We start from the raw sequence: 22,155 nt of genomic DNA, 5'->3' as shown, positions 1-22,155 counted from the left end.
ACTTGTAGTACCGCAGACTTGTAGAACCTATATTAAAAAGGCAGATGGTACAATTTTATAGAACGGCCCTAAGTGGATTACGAATATGTACACACATGTCCTTGTTTTTCAAGAATTGTACCCCAAAAGAAATCGCGTCGGTCCGTGAAACGCGATCAAATCCTTGTGATGTGCTGCTAGTTGCAGTCGTTCCAAATGCGGGGGGGTGAGGGCACTTGGGGCATGGAGACAACTGACTCCACAACACCAGTGCTGAAGAAGAACCTCGCATGTCGGACAAACCAACTCAAGATGACAATACTTGAGCGTAGCTGGGCCAAGCTTGTGGCCTAAGATAGGGGCGGCCACTTGTCATTGTTTCGGATTCAGTGCAGAAGTCACAGTTTTCGGGGACTCTGGGATCCCTCGACTCCATTTGTAAGATCCGGACCAACATCGTCCTCACCCTCGCCACCATGGCTGACCGAGAGGACGAAGACGATATGTTGGCGACCAGAAGGTCAATGGTCGCGCTTGATAAGGGGATTGGCTAGCAAAGCCAACTCCATCTCATTCCACACCTCCATATGGACGCAAATTGTCCTCCTTTCTCCTCCCGCTCGCCTCCATGATCGACCGACAGAAGGAAAAGTAGCATAGCTGCAACGCTGAAGGGTAGGTAGTCAACGACCTTGAACTCCAGAACAGGAAGCTGCCCTTCGAGTTTATTGAACCGAGGTGCGGGAGAGATGCTCCTCTTTTAAAACAATTTAGATTTTGACTTAATATTATTTTGTACTTTATTTTTTATTATATTTATAATTAATCTAATCATTTGTTTTTATTATTAACTTAGATTTTTTTCTATTTAATCTACTATTTTCATAATTTGCTGTAAAAAAATAGTAGGTCCAGAAATCCAACCGGAGCTCCCCATCCCCGAATCATCTCTATCTCTCAGCTTTCCCTAAATACACATGCCAAACCGCACCAGCACGGGCTCTAGAGTAGGAACGGCGCGCGCTGGATTCCCCCTACGGCGAGGAGGGAGAGGTTAGGCGAGGCGCGGAGACGGTGACCCCTGGCGGTCGCCGGCGCTCGAGCTCGTGGTCGTGGGTCCAGCAGCGGAAAATCCACAGCCGACGCGGGCTCGTAGAGGATGGCGGCAAGGGAGAGCTCGGTTGGAGGCGGGAGATGCGGGGCGGCGCACATAGAAATCAGCGCCGCCATCGGACTCGTGCGCGCGCTGCAGCCGCCCATGACTCTTCGGCCATATCCGATCGAGAGGAAAGGGAGGGATCTAGGATCGATCCCCCTCCGCCTGCCAATACACTCCGACAGAAGCCGGCCGGCCGCACAAGCCACCTCCGCCGATGCTAGTTCTCTCCTCGCCAATTTTATTCCTTTTCCCAAATTCTTCGTCATGCCACCAGCTTGCAATTTCCTCCTTTAATCTCCTTCCTCTTTAATTTCCTCCTTTCGCAAATTCTCCTGATGGGATCTTTTCTTCGTTTAATTCCGTCCCTTCAACCCCGGCCCACAGGCAGCATTCAATTCTTGCGCTCCATATTTGCTGATGTTTTTTTTTTGTTCCAAATCAGCTTGTTATAACCAGAAAATTGAGGCATATAAACGGGTGGAAATTCGTATATGGTAGCGATGTGGGACTATTGACACAAGCAGATTGTATGTGCGATGAGCCAGCACCGCAATATTTTGACCAAAAAAGCCCAGCGATGGCCCTGTTTAGAGCGATGAACCCATGTCGAAGCCGGGAGAATGCAATAGAGGCGATAAGCACAATCCACTTATAGGTGAACGTGAACATGAAAACAACAAAGCATAACACACCTCGTGGGCAGATACCTTATACAGTCATCAAAACACAACTCCACAAAGTAAGACAATCCGGCCCCTTATTCATTTTCCTACGAACACACCTTTAGGGCACATCTCTCGCACCAAACCACACGATAATTTTTTAGGCTTGCCTCATGGATAGGCCTCAAAGACGCCTCGAGCTCCCAGTTTCTTCACAATGGTATAGCCACTGAATCCTGCTTTGGTGAAAATCTCGCCCCAGTCAGACTCGTCGCGCTGTCGGCCATTGGTCAACACCATCATGGCTACGTCCATCAGGAGCTCAGCTTCGTGAGTGTGTCTAGAAGAAGAGTCCACAACTATGTCGATGACGATGACTTTCCCTCCCTCCTCTCGCGACGGAACGGCCTTCTTGCACTGAGCTAGGATCTTCACGCAGTCCTCGTCGCTCCAGTGATGCAGCACAAGCTATAGAATAGAAATATTTTGGTAAAACTTTAGTGTTAATGAAATCAAGATAGGAATTTTGCGTGAGTTTTGTCAAAGTCTTTTTTTACCTTGACCAGCACAGCTTGAGCAGGTGGGACGAGGTTGAACATGTCGCCGGCAACGTAGTTAACCACGCCATCGGCTGGCACATTGTCGATCACCCGCGGAAGGTCGAGGACGGTGCATTTGATCTGCGGGAAGGCCTCGACGATAGCCCTCGCCGTGGTACCGTTGCCTCCGCCGCAGTCGGTTAGGGATTCTAGCCCCTGGAAGAGGGTGCCGCCGCACTCCTGCAGGACAGCCAGGAACCCGGAGTTATCGTGGGCCTCCAAAGCTTCGTTGAAGACGGCGTCGATCTCGGGCTCTGCTTCCGCCATGCTCCCGTCGAAGAGGGCGACGCCATGGAGATCCTCGAACGGCGAGCCGGCGACGTCCTTCCTGAACCAGTCGGTGAGGCCCAACGCGGCCTCGACGCAGTGCCTGGAGGTCGCGGCGAGCACGACGGCCGTCTGGCTCGGGTGGCCGTCTACCACGGCGACGCCGTCGAGGAGGAGGTAGGAGATCGGGGTGAGGCGGTAGACCTCCACGTCGGTGGCGGCGAAGACGCCGGACGTGGCCAGCAGGCGCATGATGCGGCGGAGGTACGGCAGCTTGGCGGGTGGAAGGGATAGTGCGGCGACCAGATCAGGGAGCGACGCTGCGCCGCCCAGGCCGTGGATGGCGGTCGGGATGCCGAGCTTGACGGCGCACTGGAATGCCATGGACGTCATGTAGTAGAGGCTGTGGCGCCAAAGGTCGGCCTGCGCCTGCAGAAGCTCGGCGTCGGTGGGAACCGTCAGCTGTGGCTGGGACGCCATTGGTTTGATTGCTCTCTCTGGATCACTCTCACTCTTGCTATGGGCTATGGCTATGTGAGGTGTGTTTATATGGTGCTTCTTGCGATTGCGAACTGTGTGTGCGTGGGTCAAGTACTATTGACATCGAATATATATAGGTATAGCTACTCGCGTGGGGTGCGAGGTGAACAAGCAGAAGGCGTGTCACTTTCACGCGTGTCCGGCGTGTAAATTAAAAACAACAAAAGGGACACATCTTGCTGGTCAACTGGCCTGATCCATCATCCATTGACATTACTGCATGGTGGTGATAGTTGTAATTTTTAACGTGGATATACCGGGTTAAAATAGAAGTTAAAGGGGATGATTAGATTCTAGTGATCTACTTGTACAAGCTTGCACGCCATGGCTAAATCATAAACAAAAAAGAATACAGTACGTTGCGCGACTGCCAAGAACTGTACGTCATACACGATCATGAAGAAACTGTCACATCACTACAGGAAAAAAGCTCAGTGCCGTGCACGGGTCTTTGCCGTGTGCTTCCAGTGCCCTTTGCCGTGCGGAAGATCTTTGCCGTGTGCCTCGCGCACGGCAATGAATTCTTTGCCGTGTGGCTCCGGGGCGACGCACGGCAAACCAGCAGCGCACGGCAAAGAGCCAGCACGGCGCTCGGCAAAGCAAACCCGCACGGCAAAGCAGCCAGACGGCGCACGGCAAAGTAAGCCCCCACGGCAAAGAGGCCACGAAGGCGCACGGCAAAGATGCATGCACGGCAACGACGGCTTTGCCGTGCAGGCCAACCCTTTGCCGTGCGTTTTTGCACGGCACAGAGTACAGTTTCATTTCTTTCCCTTCTTTTGTAGTACTCATATTTATATTAATACTTATATTTGTTGTAAAATTAGTTTTTACTTTTTGTAGACTATTTGTTAGTGTTACTTAATACAATCTGTATACCGATAAAACAAGTAATCTACATCTTCATCGACCCCTCCCCCCAACATATCAGGGTTTCGGAGCAAATTAACGGGGGTTCGGTGTCTGCTAAGTGTTATCGCCCCCACATATTTGGTGCAATTTCTTGCAGCTTTACACCTTACACGACACTTCCAAACATATTCTAGGTCCACATGCAAGTGTTGGTGGCATTCCGGTGCTCCGGCGGTCGTTCCCCCCCGATAACGGCGGTCTACGTGCCTCGGGGGGTCTACCCCCCTAGATTTCACCGCGCGAGCTTCCACCAACATACTTTTTGATAGGTATAGTTTTGTTTAGGCCATATACACATGTAAAGGTAGGTTTGGCACCATTTGGCACACTATAGCCTCCGGTATACCCGCAGCGGGACACTTCAGCCTACAAGTCGAGGAATCTTCCAAGTGCTGTCGCCCGAAAGAGAGGAATCTCACACATGGGAGCAATGCCTTGCACCATTTGGTGAATCACACCTTCCAACACACTTTCACACATATCCTAGGTCCACATGCAAGTTTTGGTGGCATTCCGGTGCTCCGGCGGTAGTTCCCCCCCGATAACGGCGGTCTGCGTGCCTCGGGGGGTCTACCCCCCTAGATTTCACCGCGCGAGGTTCCACCAACATACTTTTTGATAGGTTTGGTTTTGGTTAGGCCATATACACATGTAAAGGTAGGTTTGGCACCATTTGGCACACTATAGCCTCCGGTATACCCGCAGCGGGACACTTCACCTACAAGTCGAGGAATCTTCCAAGTCGTCGCCCGAAAGAGAGGAATCTCACACATGGGAGCAATGCCTTGCACCATTTGGTGAATCACACCTTCCAACACACTTTCACACATATCCTAGGTCCACATGCAAGTTTTGGTGGCATTCCGGTGCTCCGGCGGTAGTTCCCCCCCGAAAACGGCGGTCTGCGTGCCTCGGGGGGTCTACCCCCCTAGATTTCACCGCGCGAGGTTCCACCAACATACTTTTTGATAGGTTTAGTTTTGTTTAGGCCATATACACATGTAAAGGTAGGTTTGGCACACTTTGGCACACTATAGCCACCGGTATACCCGCAGCGGGACACTTCAGCCTACAAGTCGAGGAATCTTCCAAGTGCTGTCGCCCCAAAGAGAGGAATCTCACACATGGGAGCTATGCCTTGCACCATTTGGTGAATCACACCTTCCAACACACTTTCACACATATCCTAGGTCCACATGCAAGTGTTGGTGGCATTCCGGTGCTCCGGCGGTCGTTCCCAGATAACTTGGCGGTCTGCGTGCCTCGGGGGGTCTACCCCCCTAGATTTCTCCGCGCGAGGTTCCACCAACATAGTTTTTGATAGGTTTAGTTTTGTTTAGGCCATATACACATGGAAAGATAGGTTTGGCACACTTTGGCACACTATAGCCACCGGTATACCCGCAGCGGGACACTTCAACCTACAAGTCGAGGAATCTTCCAAGTGTTATCGCCCGAAAGAGAGGAATCTCACACATGGGAGCAATGCCTTGCACCATTTGGTGAATCACACCTTCCAACACACTTTCACACATATCCTAGGTCCACATGCAAGTGTTGGTGGCATTCCGGTGCTCCGGCGGTCGTTCCCCCCCCCCCCGATAACGGCGGTCTGCGTGCCTCGGGGGGTCTACCCCCCTAGATTTCTCCGCGCGAGGTTCCACCAACATAGTTTTTGATAGGTTTAGTTTTGTTTAGGCCATATACACATGGAAAGATAGGTTTGGCACACTTTGGCACACTATAGCCACCGGTATACCCGCAGCGGGACACTTCAACCTACAAGTCGAGGAATCTTCCAAGTGTTATCGCCCGAAAGAGAGGAATCTCACACATGGGAGCTATGCCTTGCACCATTTGGTGAATCACACCTTCCAACACACTTTCACACATATCCTAGGTCCACATGCAAGTGTTGGTGGCATTCCGGTGCTCCGGCGGTAGTTCCCCCCCGAAAACGGCGGTCTGCGTGCCTCGGGGGGTCTACCCCCCTAGATTTCACCGCGCGAGGTTCCACCAACATACTTTTTGATAGGTTTAGTTTTGTTTAGGCCATATACACATGGAAAGCTAGGTTTGGCACACTTTGGCACACTATAGCCACCGGTATACCGCAATGACGGGACACTTGACCTACAAGTCGAGGAATCTTCCAAGTGTTTTCGCCCCAAAGAGAGGAATCTCACACATGGGAGCAATGTCTTGCACCATTTGGTGAATCACACCTTCCAACACAATTTCACACATATCCTAGGTCCACATGCAAGTGTTGGTGGCATTCCGGTGCTCCGGCGGTCGTTCCCCCCCCGATAACGGCGGTCTGCGTGCCTCGGGGGGTCTACCCCCCTAGATTTCTCCGCGGGAGGTTCCACCAACATAGTTTTTGATAGGTTTAGTTTTGTTTAGGCCATATACACATGGAAAGATAGGTTTGGCACACTTTGGCACACTATAGCCACCGGTATACCCGCAATGTGGGACACTTGACCTACAAGTCGAGGAATCTTCCAAGTGTTATCGCCCGAAAGAGAGGAATCTCACACATGGGAGCTATGTCTTGCACCATTTGGTGAATCACACCTTCCAACACACTTTCACACATATCCTAGGTCCACATGCAAGTGTTGGTGGCATTCCGGTGCCCCGGCGGCCGTTCCCCCCCCGAAAACGGTGGTCTGCGTGCCACGGGGGGTCTACCCCCCTAGATTTCACCGCGCGAGGTTCCACCAACATACTTTTTGATAGGTTTAGTTTTGTTTAGGACATATACACATGGAAAGCTAGGTTTGGCACACTTTGGCACACTATAGCCACCGGTATACCCGCAGCGGGACACTTCAGCCTACAAGTCGAGGAATCTTCCAAGTGCTGTCGCCCCAAAGAGAGGAATCTCACACATGGGAGCTATGTCTTGCACCATTTGGTGAATCACACCTTCCAACACAATTTCACACATATCCTAGGTCCACATGCAAGTGTTGGTGGCATTCCGGTGCCCCGGCGGCCGTTCCCCCCCGAAAACGGTGGTCTGCGTGCCTCGGGGGGTCTACCCCCCTAGATTTCTCCGCGCGAGGTTCCACCAACATAGTTTTTGATAGGTTTAGTTTTGTTTAGGCCATATACACATGGAAAGATAGGTTTGGCACACTTTGGCACACTATAGCCACCGGTATACCCGCAGCGGGACACTTCAACCTACAAGTCGAGGAATCTTCCAAGTGTTATCGCCCGAAAGAGAGGAATCTCACACATGGGAGCAATGCCTTGCACCATTTGGTGAATCACACCTTCCAACACACTTTCACACATATCCTAGGTCCACATGCAAGTGTTGGTGGCATTCCGGTGCTCCGGCGGTCGTTCCCCCCCCGATAACGGCGGTCTGCGTGCCTGGGGGGTCTACCCCCCTAGATTTCTCCGCGCGAGGTTCCACCAACATAGTTTTTGATAGGTTTAGTTTTGTTTAGGCCATATACACATGGAAAGATAGGTTTGGCACACTTTGGCACACTATAGCCACCGGTATACCCGCAGCGGGACACTTCAACCTACAAGTCGAGGAATCTTCCAAGTGTTATCGCCCGAAAGAGAGGAATCTCACACATGGGAGCTATGCCTTGCACCATTTGGTGAATCACACCTTCCAACACACTTTCACACATATCCTAGGTCCACATGCAAGTGTTGGTGGCATTCCGGTGCCCCGGCGGTAGTTCCCCCGAAACGGCGGTCTGCGTGCCTCGGGGGGGTCTACCCCCCTAGATTTCACCGCGCGAGGTTCCACCAACATACTTTTTGATAGGTTTAGTTTTGTTTAGGCCATATACACATGGAAAGCTAGGTTTGGCACACTTTGGCACACTATAGCCACCGGTATACCCGCAGCGGGACACTTCAGCCTACAAGTCGAGGAATCTTCCAAGTGCTGTCGCCCCAAAGAGAGGAATCTCACACATGGGAGCTATGTCTTGCACCATTTGGTGAATCACACCTTCCAACACAATTTCACACATATCCTAGGTCCACATGCAAGTGTTGGTGGCATTCCGGTGCTCCGGCGGTCGTTCCCCCCCCGATAACGGCGGTCTGCGTGCCTCGGGGGGTCTACCCCCCTAGATTTCTCCGCGGGAGGTTCCACCAACATAGTTTTTGATAGGTTTAGTTTTGTTTAGGCCATATACACATGGAAAGATAGGTTTGGCACACTTTGGCACACTATAGCCACCGGTATACCCGCAGCGGGACACTTCAGCCTACAAGTCGAGGAATCTTCCAAGTGTTATCGCCCGAAAGAGAGGAATCTCACACATGGGAGCTATGTCTTGCACCATTTGGTGAATCACACCTTCCAACACACTTTCACACATATCCTAGGTCCACATGCAAGTGTTGGTGGCATTCCGGTGCCCCGGCGGCCGTTCCCCCCCCGAAAACGGTGGTCTGCGTGCCTCGGGGGGTCTACCCCCCTAGATTTCACCGCGCGAGGTTCCACCAACATACTTTTTGGTAGGTTTAGTTTTGATTAGACCATATACACATGGAAATCCAGGTTTGGCACACTTTGGCACATTGTAGCCACCGGCGGTCGTTCTCTCCCGAAATCGGCGGTCTGCGTGCCCCGGTGGTCACTACCCCGTAGATTTCACCGCGCGAGGCTTCATCCGTGTAGTATATCATGATAATGACATTATTAAATAATACACATGCTAAAATACAGGTTTAATATAATTTTGAAATATATTTGAATCTTAACGATAAGTATAAAATGGTGAAGAGGTCTTTGCCGTGCACAGGCACACGGCAAAGCTGGCTTTGCACGGCAAAGAAGTCTTTGCCGTGCACAAGCGCACGGCAAAGTTTTGGTTGCACGGCAAAGGTGGCGTGGCACACGGCAAAGAGGTGGGGCACGGCAAAGGTGGCGAGGCACACGGCAAAGGTGGCGGGGGCACGGCAAAGGTGGCGGCCCAACCCTATCCACACCCACGCACCGACAGCCACACGTACACAAACACACACCACGCACACGCGCCCCGCTCCCAGCTGCCGCACCACGCACGCCGCCGTCGCGCGCCGCCACCGCCTACCGTCGCGCCGCCGCCAACGCCGCCTCGCCCCGCCCTCCACGGGCTCGCCGCCGCCGCCTTGCCCTGCTCCCATCGCGCCGCCGCCTCCCTGCTCCCATCGCGCCGCCGCCGCCTTGCCCTGCTCCGTCGCGCCGCCGCCACCGCCTCCCTCTGCTCCCATCGCGCCGCCGCCTCCCCCTGCTCCCATGGCGCCGCCGCCGCCTTGACCTGCCTCCCGCCTCCCTCCGCCTCGCCTGCGCCCCGGCCACACGCCCGTCGCCGGCCGCCGCCTCGCCCTGCCCCCCACACGCGCGCCGCCTCCGCCTCGCCCTTCCCTCCTCGCGCAAGCGCACGAGCGCGACCTGCCCGACGCCCCCACACCGCGCGCCTTCCTGCTGCTGGCCTGCTCCGGCGCCCCCGCGGCCTAGCCCCTCCAATGGCGGCGGGGTGACTAGGTGAGCTTTTTGTCATTTTTTGTGTAGTATATGATATAGTTGTATGCTAATTAGCATTTTTTATGTAATATAGGATTTAGTGTGTATTAGGATTTTGTCAATTTGCATGCTAATTAGCATGTTTATTAGGATTTAGTGTGTAATTTAGGATTTTGTTTAGGCATGTTAATTTAATAGTTTATCTAGGTAGCTAAAATAAATATGGTAATGTGATGCAAAGAAATTATAATTTAAAGTTGTCAAATAAATTTTGGAGGCTTGCATAGTAATTCATTTTGTCGCTATGCGGGCGATGCTTCGAGGAGGACACGGGGGCGGCGTCGCGAGGGTCTCGAGGGGGCGTCCCGGATCTTCTTCGAGGTGGTCACGGGGGCGGCGTCGCGGGGTCTTTGAGGGGCGTCCCGGATCTTCTTCGCCGGCTGTCGATCACGCTTCGAGGGTGAGAATCCATTCGCCTCTCTCGTACCTAGGTTTTTTGGTCTAGATCACCAAGTATGTCGCGTTACCTAGGCGTCTCTTCCCGACCGTAAGGGTTACGCGGATAAATATGCATTAGTGGTCTCGCATATTATGAAGCGTAACTCTTACGGCATTTATCGGGACGATCGGCGGATGCGTAGTTGGGTACGTTCTCCTGCTCTACCGATCCGAGTCGGGATTTCGGCAGCGCCTCCCCGTTGTTCTCCGGATGCACACCCCTCTCGGCTTTTTGGCGAGACGTGTATCGGGAGAGCAGCGGGGAGGTCTTGCGAAATCCTGACTCGAGATCAGTAGAGCAGGGAGAACGTACTCAATCTACGGATCCGGCGGCTGCTAGGAGCCCACCTAGTAGAGATTCAGGTTGATGCATGCGTAAAAAAGGAAAAATTAAAATGCGGATCATGTTTGATAAAAATTCTAAGTTTGTCTGTTTTGGTGCTGGTTAGAGGATGGATAATCGTGATTTGGATGTACGATGGCAGAATTGGTCCGTGGAAATATGCTTGAGGAATGGGGAGAAAAGACCAAGCGGTTCGTGGATGAGCGTTTGACATCCCTAGCGGACCCGGGACAGTTTTTTGCCCTTGTAGTAAGTGCAACAACCAAAAAACACAGGACAAGGAAACTATGAGTCTTCACCTGATCAAGTGCGGGTTCAAACCGTCCTACAAGATTTGGACTTTTCATGGAGAAAAGGCGAAGAAACGTGCTAGGAAGGAGGTGCGGCAGATTCAGCCTACGAGAGAATATGATACTGGGTTTGATAGGTGCCTAGAGAACTTGGCTAATGGTAATGTGCCTGAAAGCCCTCATGTAGAGGCGGAGACATCTAGGGATGCGGAGACAAGTGAGGAGCCGGAGGAAAACACAAAGAAGTATTACGAGGCTTTGTTTGCTTCGCAGAAACCCCTACACGTAAATACGGATGTCACCCAACTAGATGCCATCGCTCGCCTTTTGGCCTTTAAGTGCCACGGGAATGCGTGCAGAGATGGGTTCGATGAACTTCTGGTCCTCGTTGGCAGCATTACGCCGAAAGGGCACCTCTTGCCGCAAAACTTCTACTATTCGAAAAAATTGCTCGGTGACCTCAAGATGTCATCTCAGCAGATACACGCTTGTCCAAAGGGATGCATGCTATTCGAGAGAGGAGCATGCTAACACAAACTATTGCATCCATTGCAATAGCTCTAGGTACTTTGAGGTTGACACCAATGGTGATGGTCGGAAGAGGCGGACCACGGTTGCCAAGAATATCCTCCGCTATCTTCCGGTCCTACGAGGATCCAGCGGCTCTTCATGACCGAGGATACTGCCCAGCAGATGAGGTGGGCTGTAGAAGGGATCAGACCAGACAGTGGCAAGATGATACATCCGTCGGATGGTGCGCATGGAAGAACTTTGTCAAGAAATATCCCTTGAAAGCCGGTGACCCGAGGAGCGTAGCAATTGCGATATCAACCGATGGGTTCAATCCATATGGTATGTCGGCTGCGGTATACGATTGTTGGCCGGTGTTTGTTATTCCCCTGAACCTACCCCGGCGTACGCACGAGATCGTAGTACATGTTTGTGTCGATGATAATCCCTGGACCGAAATACCGGGTAAGAACATGAACGTGTATCTGGAACCACCGATTGATGACTTGCTTCTTGGCTGGGAAGATCGCGGGATCCGAACTTATGACGCGGCAAAGAAGGAACACTTCGATATGTATGTCCTGTACCACACGTCTCTGCATGACTTGCCGGCCACGTGCTTTGTTCTGCGGGTGGTGTACACATGGGAAGTGGCCTTGTCGGAGTGCGAGGCAAGCCGTGACTTTCTTACGGCTAAACAAGGGTGGCAAGTATTCCTGCTTTGATGAAGCTCGGCGGTTCCTTGAGCAGAATCATGAATACGGGAGTGATGTAAAGAGCTTCAAAAAAGGCCGTGTTGTCCATGCACCGAAGCCAATTCCGAAGACCGGACAGGAAACCAAGGCCGAGTTAGACGCTCTCCAGCCTAACCACGATGGGAATGGTTTCTTGGGATATGGGGAGACACACCAATGGACCCACAAGCCGTGCTTACGGAAGCTTCCTTACTTTGAGTTTCTCGAGCTCCCGCATAACATTGATGTAATGCACACCGAGAAGAATATCGGTGAAGCCATTTGGAGCACCATAGTGGACACCGAGAAGACGAAGGATAACATAAAGGCTCGAATTGACCAAGAAAAGTTGTGCGATAGGCCGAGTTGAACATGAAGCCACCTCATGGTGCCAAAAAACTTGGACTAAGCCACACGCTCCGTTACGCCTCACAAAGGCCCAAAAAAGGGAGGTCTTCCAATGGATGAAGGACTCCTTGTTTTTCCCTGATGGGTTCGCAGCCAACTGGATGAGGGGTCTTAACATTGAAACGTTGCGAGTACAAGGACTGAAGAGTCATGACTACCACGTATGGATTGAGCGGATAATGCCGGTGATGATTCGAGGCTATGTCCCTGAGAAGACATGGCGAGTGCTAGCGAGGTTGAGTTATTTCTTCCGAGATTTGTGCTAGGGAGTTAGACACTAAAGTGATTGAGAAGCTGGATGAACAGGCACCCATGTTGCTTTGCGATCTAGAGAAGATCTTTCCTCCAGCGTTCTTTAATCCGATGCAACATATGATCCTCCACCTCGCGAAGGAATGCTTAAAGGGGGGGCCGAATTGGGGCCGTTGGCAGTTTGGTCCCGAGAGAGAAACACAAAAGCTTCGTCAGATGACTGGCAATAAATGCAAGATCGAAGCATCCATAGCCGAGGCAGTCCTGAACGTGGAGGTGGCAAACTTCACCACTAAGCACTATGATCCCAACATTCCCACAAAGCACAACCCGGTCCTCCGTTACAATGCCGCCAACAATGAAGATGTACCCAAGCTTAGCATCTTCATAGGGCTTGGCGGCAAGTCAAGTGGCTCGAAGCCGTACACAACAAATTTACATGAGCGGGAGTTGATCCACTCATATGTCTTGAACACCATGGTGGAAGTGAAGCCGTACATCAAGTAAGTGCTAACCATTTAGTTATTCGCAAACATTCATCGTATGTTCGTGGCTAACTCTTCCTCCGTTCATTCTTATAGACAATTCACGGCTAAATATTGGAGGTATACCCACAGGGATCCTACCTCGGAAGAATCCAAGGATATTTTCGATAAGGGCGGCGGTCACGGTTTCAGTAGCTGGTTCTGTGGTTTGGTACTATCCTATCCAAATTTGTTTGTACACTATCGACATTTCGGCCGACATTTCTTGTTCTAAACTTGTCGTCCTAATCTTGTAGGCAAGAACTGACAAAGACATGAATCCCTTGCTACGAAAAATTGCTAGGGGCTTCAACCATTCCGTCGACTCGTTCAATTCTTATGACGTGAACGGGTATCGCTTCAGACTCCATCAATACACAACAAGCCGTCCAAACAAGAAGACAATAAATAGCGGGGTGGTATGTCAAGGTGATGATGGACTCCATTACTATGGAAGAGTCGAGGGTATATACGAGCTGAATTACGGGTTTGACAAAGGGCTAAATCCCGTCGTATTCAAATGCCATTGGTTCGACCCACGTCGCGTGAGACGGGATCCTGAAATTGGATTGGTCGAAGTTGAAAGAAGCTCTGTTTATAAGGGAGAGGACGTGTACATTTTGGCCACCCAAGCCTTCCAAGTATTCTATCTCCCGTACGCGTGCCGAAACCCGACCAAACGTCTACATGGATGGGATGTTGTGATGACGGTTCCTTCACGCATTAGGCCACCCCCGCCAAACAAGGACGATTACCGCCGCGTAGACCCCTCAACAAGGACTGATGATTTTTATCAAGAAGAAGGGCTCCCCGGTCATTTCACTATTGACTTGTCGGCCGTTGTTGATAACATGGTCGTAGACGATGAGCAAGAAGAAGATGCGGTTATGGAGGAAGACAATGAAGAATATGAAGCTGAGGATGTGTGTGCCGTAGAAGACCTAAGTTTGCTCGAGGCGTTCAAAGCAGGCATTGACCTAGATCCAAATGGACCACCTCCGGGTTTCATCGATGATTATTGGTTCGCTGAGCACGATGATGATGAAACATGTGGTCCAAATACGGATGTCGACATAGGCTACTCGATCTATGTAGTTGTAATTCTGAGGCTATCCTATATATGTACCGAACTATGTGTTATTTGTAATAAACTATGATCTATGTAGTTGTAATTGTGAGGCTATCCTATGTCTTGAACTATGTGCTATTTGTAATAAACTATGATCTATGTCTTGAACTATGTGCTATTTATTGTTGATTTCACTAATATTCATCTGTTTACATTGCATACTAATAAACCACTCTTTTCATTGTGTTTGCAGGTGATTGAAACATGCCGCCAAGAAAAAGAAAGGGAGGTTTCAAAAAGAAGATCAAGGCCGTGGCTGAGCTTGTGGGACTTTCGAGTGGTTCGTCGTCGCAGCAGACACGTCCTCCTAGCGCTCCTCCTAGCCCTCCACCACGGAGGAAGAATGCCCAGCCACGGCGACTTCGTACCCCTTCTCCTAGTCCTCCCCCAGCCGAGGATGATGACGAGGAGCAGTGGGGTGGGGAGGACGAGGAGGACGGTGAGGAGCACGGTGGGCAGGACGAGGAGGCCGGTGGGGAGGACGGTGGGGAGGACAGTGGGGAGGACGGTGGGGAGGACGGTGGGGAGGACGGTGGGGAGGACCTCGAGGAGGATGAGGGGCTGGGGGGTATGCCGCAGGAGCTAGACCCGACCCTAGTTTGGTCTCCGCCGGTGGAGGAGGTGTACGTTGCAGCCGAGGAGAGGCTGGAACCACGGGACAAGAAGCCGTATAGGCGCGGGATTACGAAACTCCCCAAGCTAAAAACTTGGGCCTTCCGCGATGTTGTTCTCGTGCCCGCTGGAAAGAGGTACATGCTGATTTTGGCATTCCATTATTGAAATTTTTATCATTATACATATTTTTATCACATGCATACTGATTTTGGCATTTCGTTGTGCAGCATGTTCAAGTATGGCGACCCGAGGAGGAAGCCGACACGTGAGTACCCGAACATCCTTGGAGGCATAATTAGGAAGCATTTCCCTGGGATTGTCAATCTCCCTACTGGTGGCCGCGACGTGGCTTGGACTTGGAAGCACTACAGCTACGCGGAAGATCCTAGCGGCAAGTACGGAAACATGCAAGAGCGGGTTGTCCGCCACTTCTGGGTACGTGACTTTTGGCTTCTTAGCATTCAAACACTTCTTGGCTACCAATAGTTGCTCTAATTCATCTTATTTTACCTATGTGCATGGTTGCAGAAATACTTCACGAGGGCTGAGGGCAAGGAAATTGCGTGCGACGTTATCTTACACGAGTTGTGCAGGGTGAGGGTGACTGGCATGCACTACGAGGCACGTGTCCAGTGCGTCCGCGACTGGCACGCCGAGCGCAAAGTTTGGATGAGTAAGGCTGATTGTCGGGATACGCTCATGGCACCATGGCAGTACCTACAGGTATTAGCATCGATGTGTTATTTATTTCCGCATTTTCATGTAGTTTATGTTCTAATAATGGGTCTATCTTGTGTATGTAGCACCCTCCTCGATGCGTCGGGGAAGACAGGGCGTGCTTTCTTGCGATGGTCATATGGTGGACATCCCGCGAGTACGCCCGGAAGCACGAGGAGGGCAAGCAGAAGCGTTCAGAGATGGGAGGTGGATCACATGTCCTGGGCAGCAAGAACTTGGCCCTTACCTTGCAGGATGAGGTGAGCAAGTGGTTTCTTCATTCTTTCGTTTTATGTTATTGCTAGCCCCGCAAGTGTCTCCCTCTTCACTTAATTGCATGTACTCTTTTGCAGAAGTGAAGACAGGCGTGGCACCAAACTTGTTTGGCTTTTTCCAAAAGTCGAAGACCAGGAAGGAGCCGCATCCTGAAACGGGGTCCTTGTGGGTCAACGACCTAGCGGAGGGCCAGTGTGGCGCGTACCGCTCGAAGTTCAAGGACAAGCACGGCGAAGACGCCGACCCAACCACCGAAGAGTTTGACGTTGAGGTTGCGGTGCTTGCGGGACAAGGCAAGAAGGGTGGCCGCCTATGGATTGCTGACGGGTTAGTCGACCCAAGTACCATTCCATCTCTACGCCAGATCCGTCGTGGGCGTACGAGCGAGCAGCCTCGGGTAGAGACCCGCCCACGGGCTTCGGACCTAGCTATCGAGAAGTTACGGGTAAGTTCTTCGTCGATCCTCTACGCTTCATTACATGTTTTCCATTGCAATGTTACTGACATCGCGGCAACACAACGTAGGCGGAGATGGAAGAAAGGGAACGGAGGCACCAAGAGGAGCAGATGCAGATGCAGCAGCAGCTTAGGGAGAACATGCAGATGCGAGCAGATGTTGCAGCGGATGCAACAACGACGAGATGTTCAGCAGATGTTCATGAACCAGACCGTGCCGACTTCACCACCGGGAGTAGTGGTCCTAGCACGTCGTGTCCTCCTATGTTCCCACATTTTGTAAGTGGTTAACTTAATATCTCCGTCTCAATCTTGTTTGTTGTCTAACCGAACTTTGCATATTGCAGATCCCCACGCCCGATCCGGCTGTGATGGCGCTCCTCCGGCCAAGCGCCAAGTCGAGCCCGCCGACACCTGGCTTGACCGTCAACAATACGGGCATCATCCTAGCCTGCAGCAGTTTCTAGGTGAGTTCTCCTACACTTCTAATTCTTCCATACCATGTCACTTGTGAATTTTAGCCATTCAACCATGTCAATTTTAGCCAGTATGTTCAATTTTACCTATTCCATGTTAATTTTAGCCATTCCATATCATCCTTAGCCATTATGTTGAATTTTAGCCATTTCATCCAAATTCTAGCGATTATGTTCAATTTTAGCCATTCCATGTCAATTCGAGTTCTTCCATGTCAATTTTAGCCATTCCATGTCAATTCTACTTCTTCCATGTCAATTTTAGCCATTCCATGTCAATTCTACTTCTTCCATGTCAATCCTAGTTCTTACATGTCAATTTTAGCCATTCCATGCCACTTATGCATAGATATCTATGAACTTGTAGGAGGTGGAGAAGGACAAGGAAGTGGAGATGGACAAGGAAGTGGAGAAGGACAAGGAAGAGGCCAAGGTTGATGTTGCTTGTGTATGAACTTGTTGTGCGACTTGGAACATTCTATGTTGGAGACTTTGATGTTGATGTTGCTTGTATGAACTAATTATGCGACTTGGAACTATTGTATGGACTTTGTTGGATATGAACTATGTTGTTGATGATGCAATACTCTATATATTGTGCTATATGTGTATCTGGACTGTTATTTGTATTTGTGAATTGCGTATGCAGGGATTAATGGGGAAGCAGGAAAATTCTGGCAAAATTTGCACAATCTTTGCCGTGCACATGCACACGGCAAAGGCCACAGCACACGGCAAAGGCACTCTTTGCCGTGCACATGCACACGGCAAAGGCCGCCCGCGCTGCCCACCTGGTGCTGCCGTAGGTATCTTTGCCGTGCAGGGTGGAAGAGAAGCACACGGCAAAGCCAAATCTTTGCCGTGCGAGTTGGAGAGGAAGCACACGGCAAAGAAACTCGCACGGCAAAGAGGCCAAACGCACGGCAAAGGAATCCGCACGGCAACGATGCCACAGCTCACGGCAACGCTGCGTCGCTCGGCAAAGCCTTTGCCGTGCGACTTTCGCGCGACACACGGCAAAGACCCCTTTGCCGGGCGGATCTTTGCCGAGCAGTCTTTGCCGTGCACGGCCGCACGGCAAAGGCTTTGCCGAGCCGGTTTGTCCCTTTGCCGTGCGTTTGGGCTGCACGGCAAAGCCCTGTTTTGCCGTAGTGCATCTTTTTATAAGTAGGCCGCTTCCCATTATTGTTATCTCGTTGCGTTGAAATAAAGCTAAGTCTTTGGTTGTTTGTTAAGAGCATCTCTAGTCGCGTCCCAAACGACGCCGGATCGAGCGTTTAGGGAACGTGTTTCGTTCGTGCCAAGTTTGGGAGACGTTGCTCCCCAGCCGCGTCCCCTAAACGTCGCCCCCAAATATTAAAATACTTTTATTTATTTATTTTTATTTCAATAGAGAGAAGAAACATTCCACAAACTAATACATAATTGGGAATATGGTTTACACAAAGATATAATTTGAAACATGGTTTTTCACAAACTAATACATAGTTTAAACCATGTTTTTTGTGTGTGTAAAGTTTGAACCATGGTTAACACAAATATAAAACATTGCAAAATAAATAACTAAACCTAACTAGTGTTGGCATCCAAGATTTCGTGTGTTCGCTACCAAGAAAGAACACTCGCAGGCACACCCAGTCAGTCAAACTGGAAAATCCAGTTGTTGACGATGCCCCTGTTGGTTCTTTTGATGAAGAACAGCCAGAAACCTCCATGCCTATTTTCGCTGCGAAGAAACAACACTCAGTCGTCCTCCTCGGCGCTGTCGCCGTGGTAGTGCCGGCGGTAGCCCGTCTCGTTGAACACCTTGACGCTCATGCCCCCCCCCCCCCCCCCTCGCCAAGGTAGGAGAATATGAGCACGAAGCCAGCTTCGAGGTGGTGGTAGCGCGCGAACTTCTTCCAGCCGATGTGGAGGTACATCTTGCCGCGCGCGTCGTAGATCACGTCCACGATCCACCGGCAGCAGCCGCATGCAACCTCCCGCAGATGTAGCGAGCCCGGCTCGTCGCCGACGACGAAGTCGGCGAACGTGTTCGGCAGCCTCTGGATGCCGTGTGGGTCGCCCTTGAGGACGACGACGAACTCGAACAACACTTGCCGCTCCTCCTCATGCGGGTACGATGATGAAGATGACGGCATCGCAGGCTACGGCGAGCTTGCAGCTCTGCTGCGGCCATGACCACGACCACGGCTGCGACCTCGACCTTCGCCTCTACCAGCCATGGAGTCGACTCTTGAGATGGTGGCGACTAGGGTTGGGGAGAGAGGCGTTAGGGTTTGTGTGTGAGCGGGAAGATGAGAGAGCGGCCCTTTTTATAGGCCGGATGGAGGCGGGGGAGCGGTGGCACTCATTAACGCCGACACGCAGAGCTAGGTGCGACGAGACGCTTCGCTGCGCCTCTGCGGGAATTGCACCGTCGCTGCGCGACAATAACTTCCATCGCGAGGTATGCGACGGTTAGGTTAAATTTTAATGTGTCGCTGACGCATCGGTCCCGCCACTCCCCGCCTCGCTTTTCGTTGTGTCCGGTGTTCCCGGAGCGTCCCCTGCGTAGCGGGGACGAGCTTGGGGCACCAGACACCGTATCGAGCCACGCCGGACAAAAAGAGGCTTTGGGGCACGCGGTTGGGAACGTTTTTTTTTAATCCAGCGCTTTCCAAATCCCTTTGGGGGAGGCGGCTGGAGATGCTCTAAACCTTCCCTTTTAATTGACTGCTTTTTTTTGAGTTTTAAAGCAATCGCGCCATCCGATTAGATAGAATAGAGTGTTTAATTACAGAAACTACTTATATTTCAACGCAACGACTTAGTTTTATTGGCTGCCATATATAAAACATATATTTTTAGTAATATATAAGACATATATGGTTACTACATTCAATTGGCTGCTTATATGTTCTGCCAAGCTGTCCGATGGGTTTTTGATAGGATACTGATTCCTGGATGCATAGATGCTTTATACCTTTTATTTTTCAACGGTTGATATATGCATCTAACTTATGTGATCCTTGAGCTATACATGTTTTGAACTATGAACTTCACAATGAAAAGGCTGTGTGCATTAGATGATGCAGAGGCCACAGTTATACTCCAATTTTTGAAAAAAATATATAAATGAAATGTGTTTTATGAATATTTGATTTTCATTGAGAGAGATGAGGATTAATCATTATTTTCAGTAAGGCCGAGGACAATCTAGACCTAAACACAGTTTTTAATCAATATTCTTATCTTCTTTTTAGTTTATTCACCGGTGTATACAGTATACACACTCGTTTTATTTATGGTCTAGTGTCGGTGGCGTCAGGAGTACATTAGATCGGCCTCCACTACTTTACGGGTCATAGATATGAGTCACTGATCAAGAAACGAATTGCTCCCGACCCCTCCCCTCCTCTCCTCCCGACCCCCTCCCCCAACCCTAACCGCCGCCGCTAGTGCCGCCGGGGCAAAGACCCATGGGGCGTGGCGGCGGGGGGGGGGGGGGGGGGTGGGGGGGTCTCCTCGCCGTCGTGGGGGACGGCGAACGGGCTCTCCCCTCCTCGACGCATACGGCGGCGGCCGGCGCGGATGGTGATGGGCGGCGGCGGCTCTTGCGTTGCGGTCCCCCCTCACCTCCCGTAGGCTTCCACCCGCAGCACACCGGCAGGGGCTCGTGGTGGGCGGCGGCCAGACCCTCGGTCTGCGCCATGCCCTCCCCCCCGCCTCTCGCCAGTGCGTAGAGGCGATCTCGGGCTTCTTCCGCGACACAAGGGCGCCCGGGGCAACAGCCTTGTGTTCGACGGAGGAGGTGGCCCTCTTCTTCGCAGGAGAGGGTCGGCCTGCGGTTGATGGTGGTGGATCTTTTGATCTATTACCGCGATCCGGTGGCGATATGGAGGTGCATGGAAGCCGGCGATGGCGTCGCCGGTGGAGGGTTGGTTTCGCCAGCCCGGGATGGTCGCCGACGTGGGGGTCCGACCTGAATAAAGGCGGCGGTCCTAGGGTCTCTCTTGCGTGAAGAGGAGGACCTACCGGAGGCCTGGACTCGTGATCTGACTGGGGGTTGAGTTCCTGAAGGCTCCGCCGGGGGTATTCGATCGTGCGCACCCATGTTTTTATTCCGACCGATTGGTTCTGGAGGGAGCGGCGCGAAGCTCTTTTTCTATGTTGACATCAAGTGACTATGGATCCATGATGAAAGTCGGAAGAAGAGAATTTCATGAAGGCCGGAGGGGAGGACTAGCTAAGGGAGGTTCAAGTCTCCGCGCTGTTGAGGGACTTGCTTGGTGTTGCGGGCTTCACAGCAGCGGTATGAAAGTGGGGGCGACAACACAGGTGAAGTGCAGAGTCCTACCTTTCAGGGTGAAAACCCAAGGTCTGGCCTTAATTGGTTGTGTCTGGCAATGACCTTGGTGGAGGCATTGTTTTGAGAGCGGGGACTATCTTCAGGGTGAAAATCTAAGATGTTTGTTCGGGCGACGACGGTGTTTGAGCATTGTTCCCTTCTTGGAGGCGTCGTTTTCTGTAATTCAGGTGTTGTCTTGGCGGTGGATGTATTGCTGTTGTTAGGCCCGGGATACTGTAGCGGGACTTTTGTTTCTTAGTTTTCTTTTCTTGTTTTTGCTGTGTGCATCCGTAGTGCCATTAGGGTGGTGCGTTGTTGCAGAGGCTGGATGTAATTGGTATCTTCTTGATATTAATATATTCCCTTTATCGATAAAAGATATGAGTCGTTTTGACTTTTAATTTTTTTCGCTTGGTTCTTTCAGCCACGTGGCACTAGATATGAAGAGCCCAGGTGTAAACTTTTTGTTTGTCAAGAACACACGTAGACGCTCGCACATACGTATATACATTCACCCCTATGAATGCATGCACATCCTATCTCTTTGAACACTTTCAAGAGACTAACTCTAAGAACTGATCCAGCGGGTCTTAAGGGTGACGAAATCCCCAGGTGTAAACTCTTGTTGCTTGCGTAACCTTGATGCAAACGTCCGAGTTTAGTAAAAGATCCATTTACATGCAATAAGGTGCGGCTTACAAAATAAGCAAGCACGGGTAAGCAGACACAATCCTTATTGATAAGGGGCGTGAATTAATTTGTGGACAGGGCAAGGTGCAATCTCGTGTCCGAAGTTGGAATAACTGAGCATCTTGCCAAGATGATCTTGGGAATATTCTAAACCCAACTAATTTGAACCTGTGGACACCGCGAGATATAAGATTAGACTGCTTCATTTAGGACAATATTAAAACGTAGCAAAATTAACAATAATATATAAAGGTCAGAACAAGAGGAAATATTTATTTTTTTGATTAAGAAA

At 51.1% G+C, this 22,155-nt stretch overlaps 2 protein-coding genes and 1 long non-coding RNA gene across 3 annotated transcripts; 2 read left to right on the top strand and 1 right to left on the bottom strand.

Annotated features, from left to right (window-relative positions):
* Positions 1-1,764: 1,764 nt before the first annotated feature.
* Positions 1,765-3,240, bottom strand: LOC127293912 (flavonoid O-methyltransferase-like protein Os11g0303600). Its single transcript, XM_051323620.2, has 2 exons — positions 2,358-3,240; positions 1,765-2,268 (listed from the first exon to the last, which is right to left on the bottom strand). Exons 1-2 carry the CDS (start codon positions 3,144-3,146, stop codon positions 1,972-1,974), a joined length of 1,086 nt encoding a protein of 361 aa, XP_051179580.1. The 5' UTR covers positions 3,147-3,240; the 3' UTR covers positions 1,765-1,971.
* A 9,429-nt stretch (positions 3,241-12,669) lies between these two features.
* LOC127348625 (uncharacterized) lies at positions 12,670-13,533 on the top strand. Its single transcript, XR_007879854.2, has 3 exons — positions 12,670-13,153; positions 13,232-13,346; positions 13,432-13,533. It is a non-coding gene; the product is annotated as an uncharacterized lncRNA (long non-coding RNA).
* Positions 13,534-14,795: 1,262 nt separating this feature from the next.
* On the top strand, positions 14,796-15,994 carry LOC127347194 (uncharacterized). The gene is made up of 5 exons (XM_051373409.2): positions 14,796-15,052; positions 15,146-15,353; positions 15,447-15,641; positions 15,722-15,895; positions 15,989-15,994. The coding sequence occupies exons 1-5, from the start codon at positions 14,874-14,876 to the stop codon at positions 15,992-15,994; spliced, it is 762 nt and encodes a 253-aa protein (XP_051229369.2). The 5' UTR covers positions 14,796-14,873.
* Positions 15,995-22,155: the final 6,161 nt, after the last annotated feature.

The sequence above is a fragment of the Lolium perenne genome, chromosome 4 (genome assembly GCF_019359855.2).
Source record: "Lolium perenne isolate Kyuss_39 chromosome 4, Kyuss_2.0, whole genome shotgun sequence".
Taxonomy (NCBI): Eukaryota; Viridiplantae; Streptophyta; class Magnoliopsida; order Poales; family Poaceae; genus Lolium; species Lolium perenne.
The sequence above is the reverse complement of the archived record's forward strand: the minus strand, read 5'-3'. Positions and strand labels throughout refer to the sequence as shown.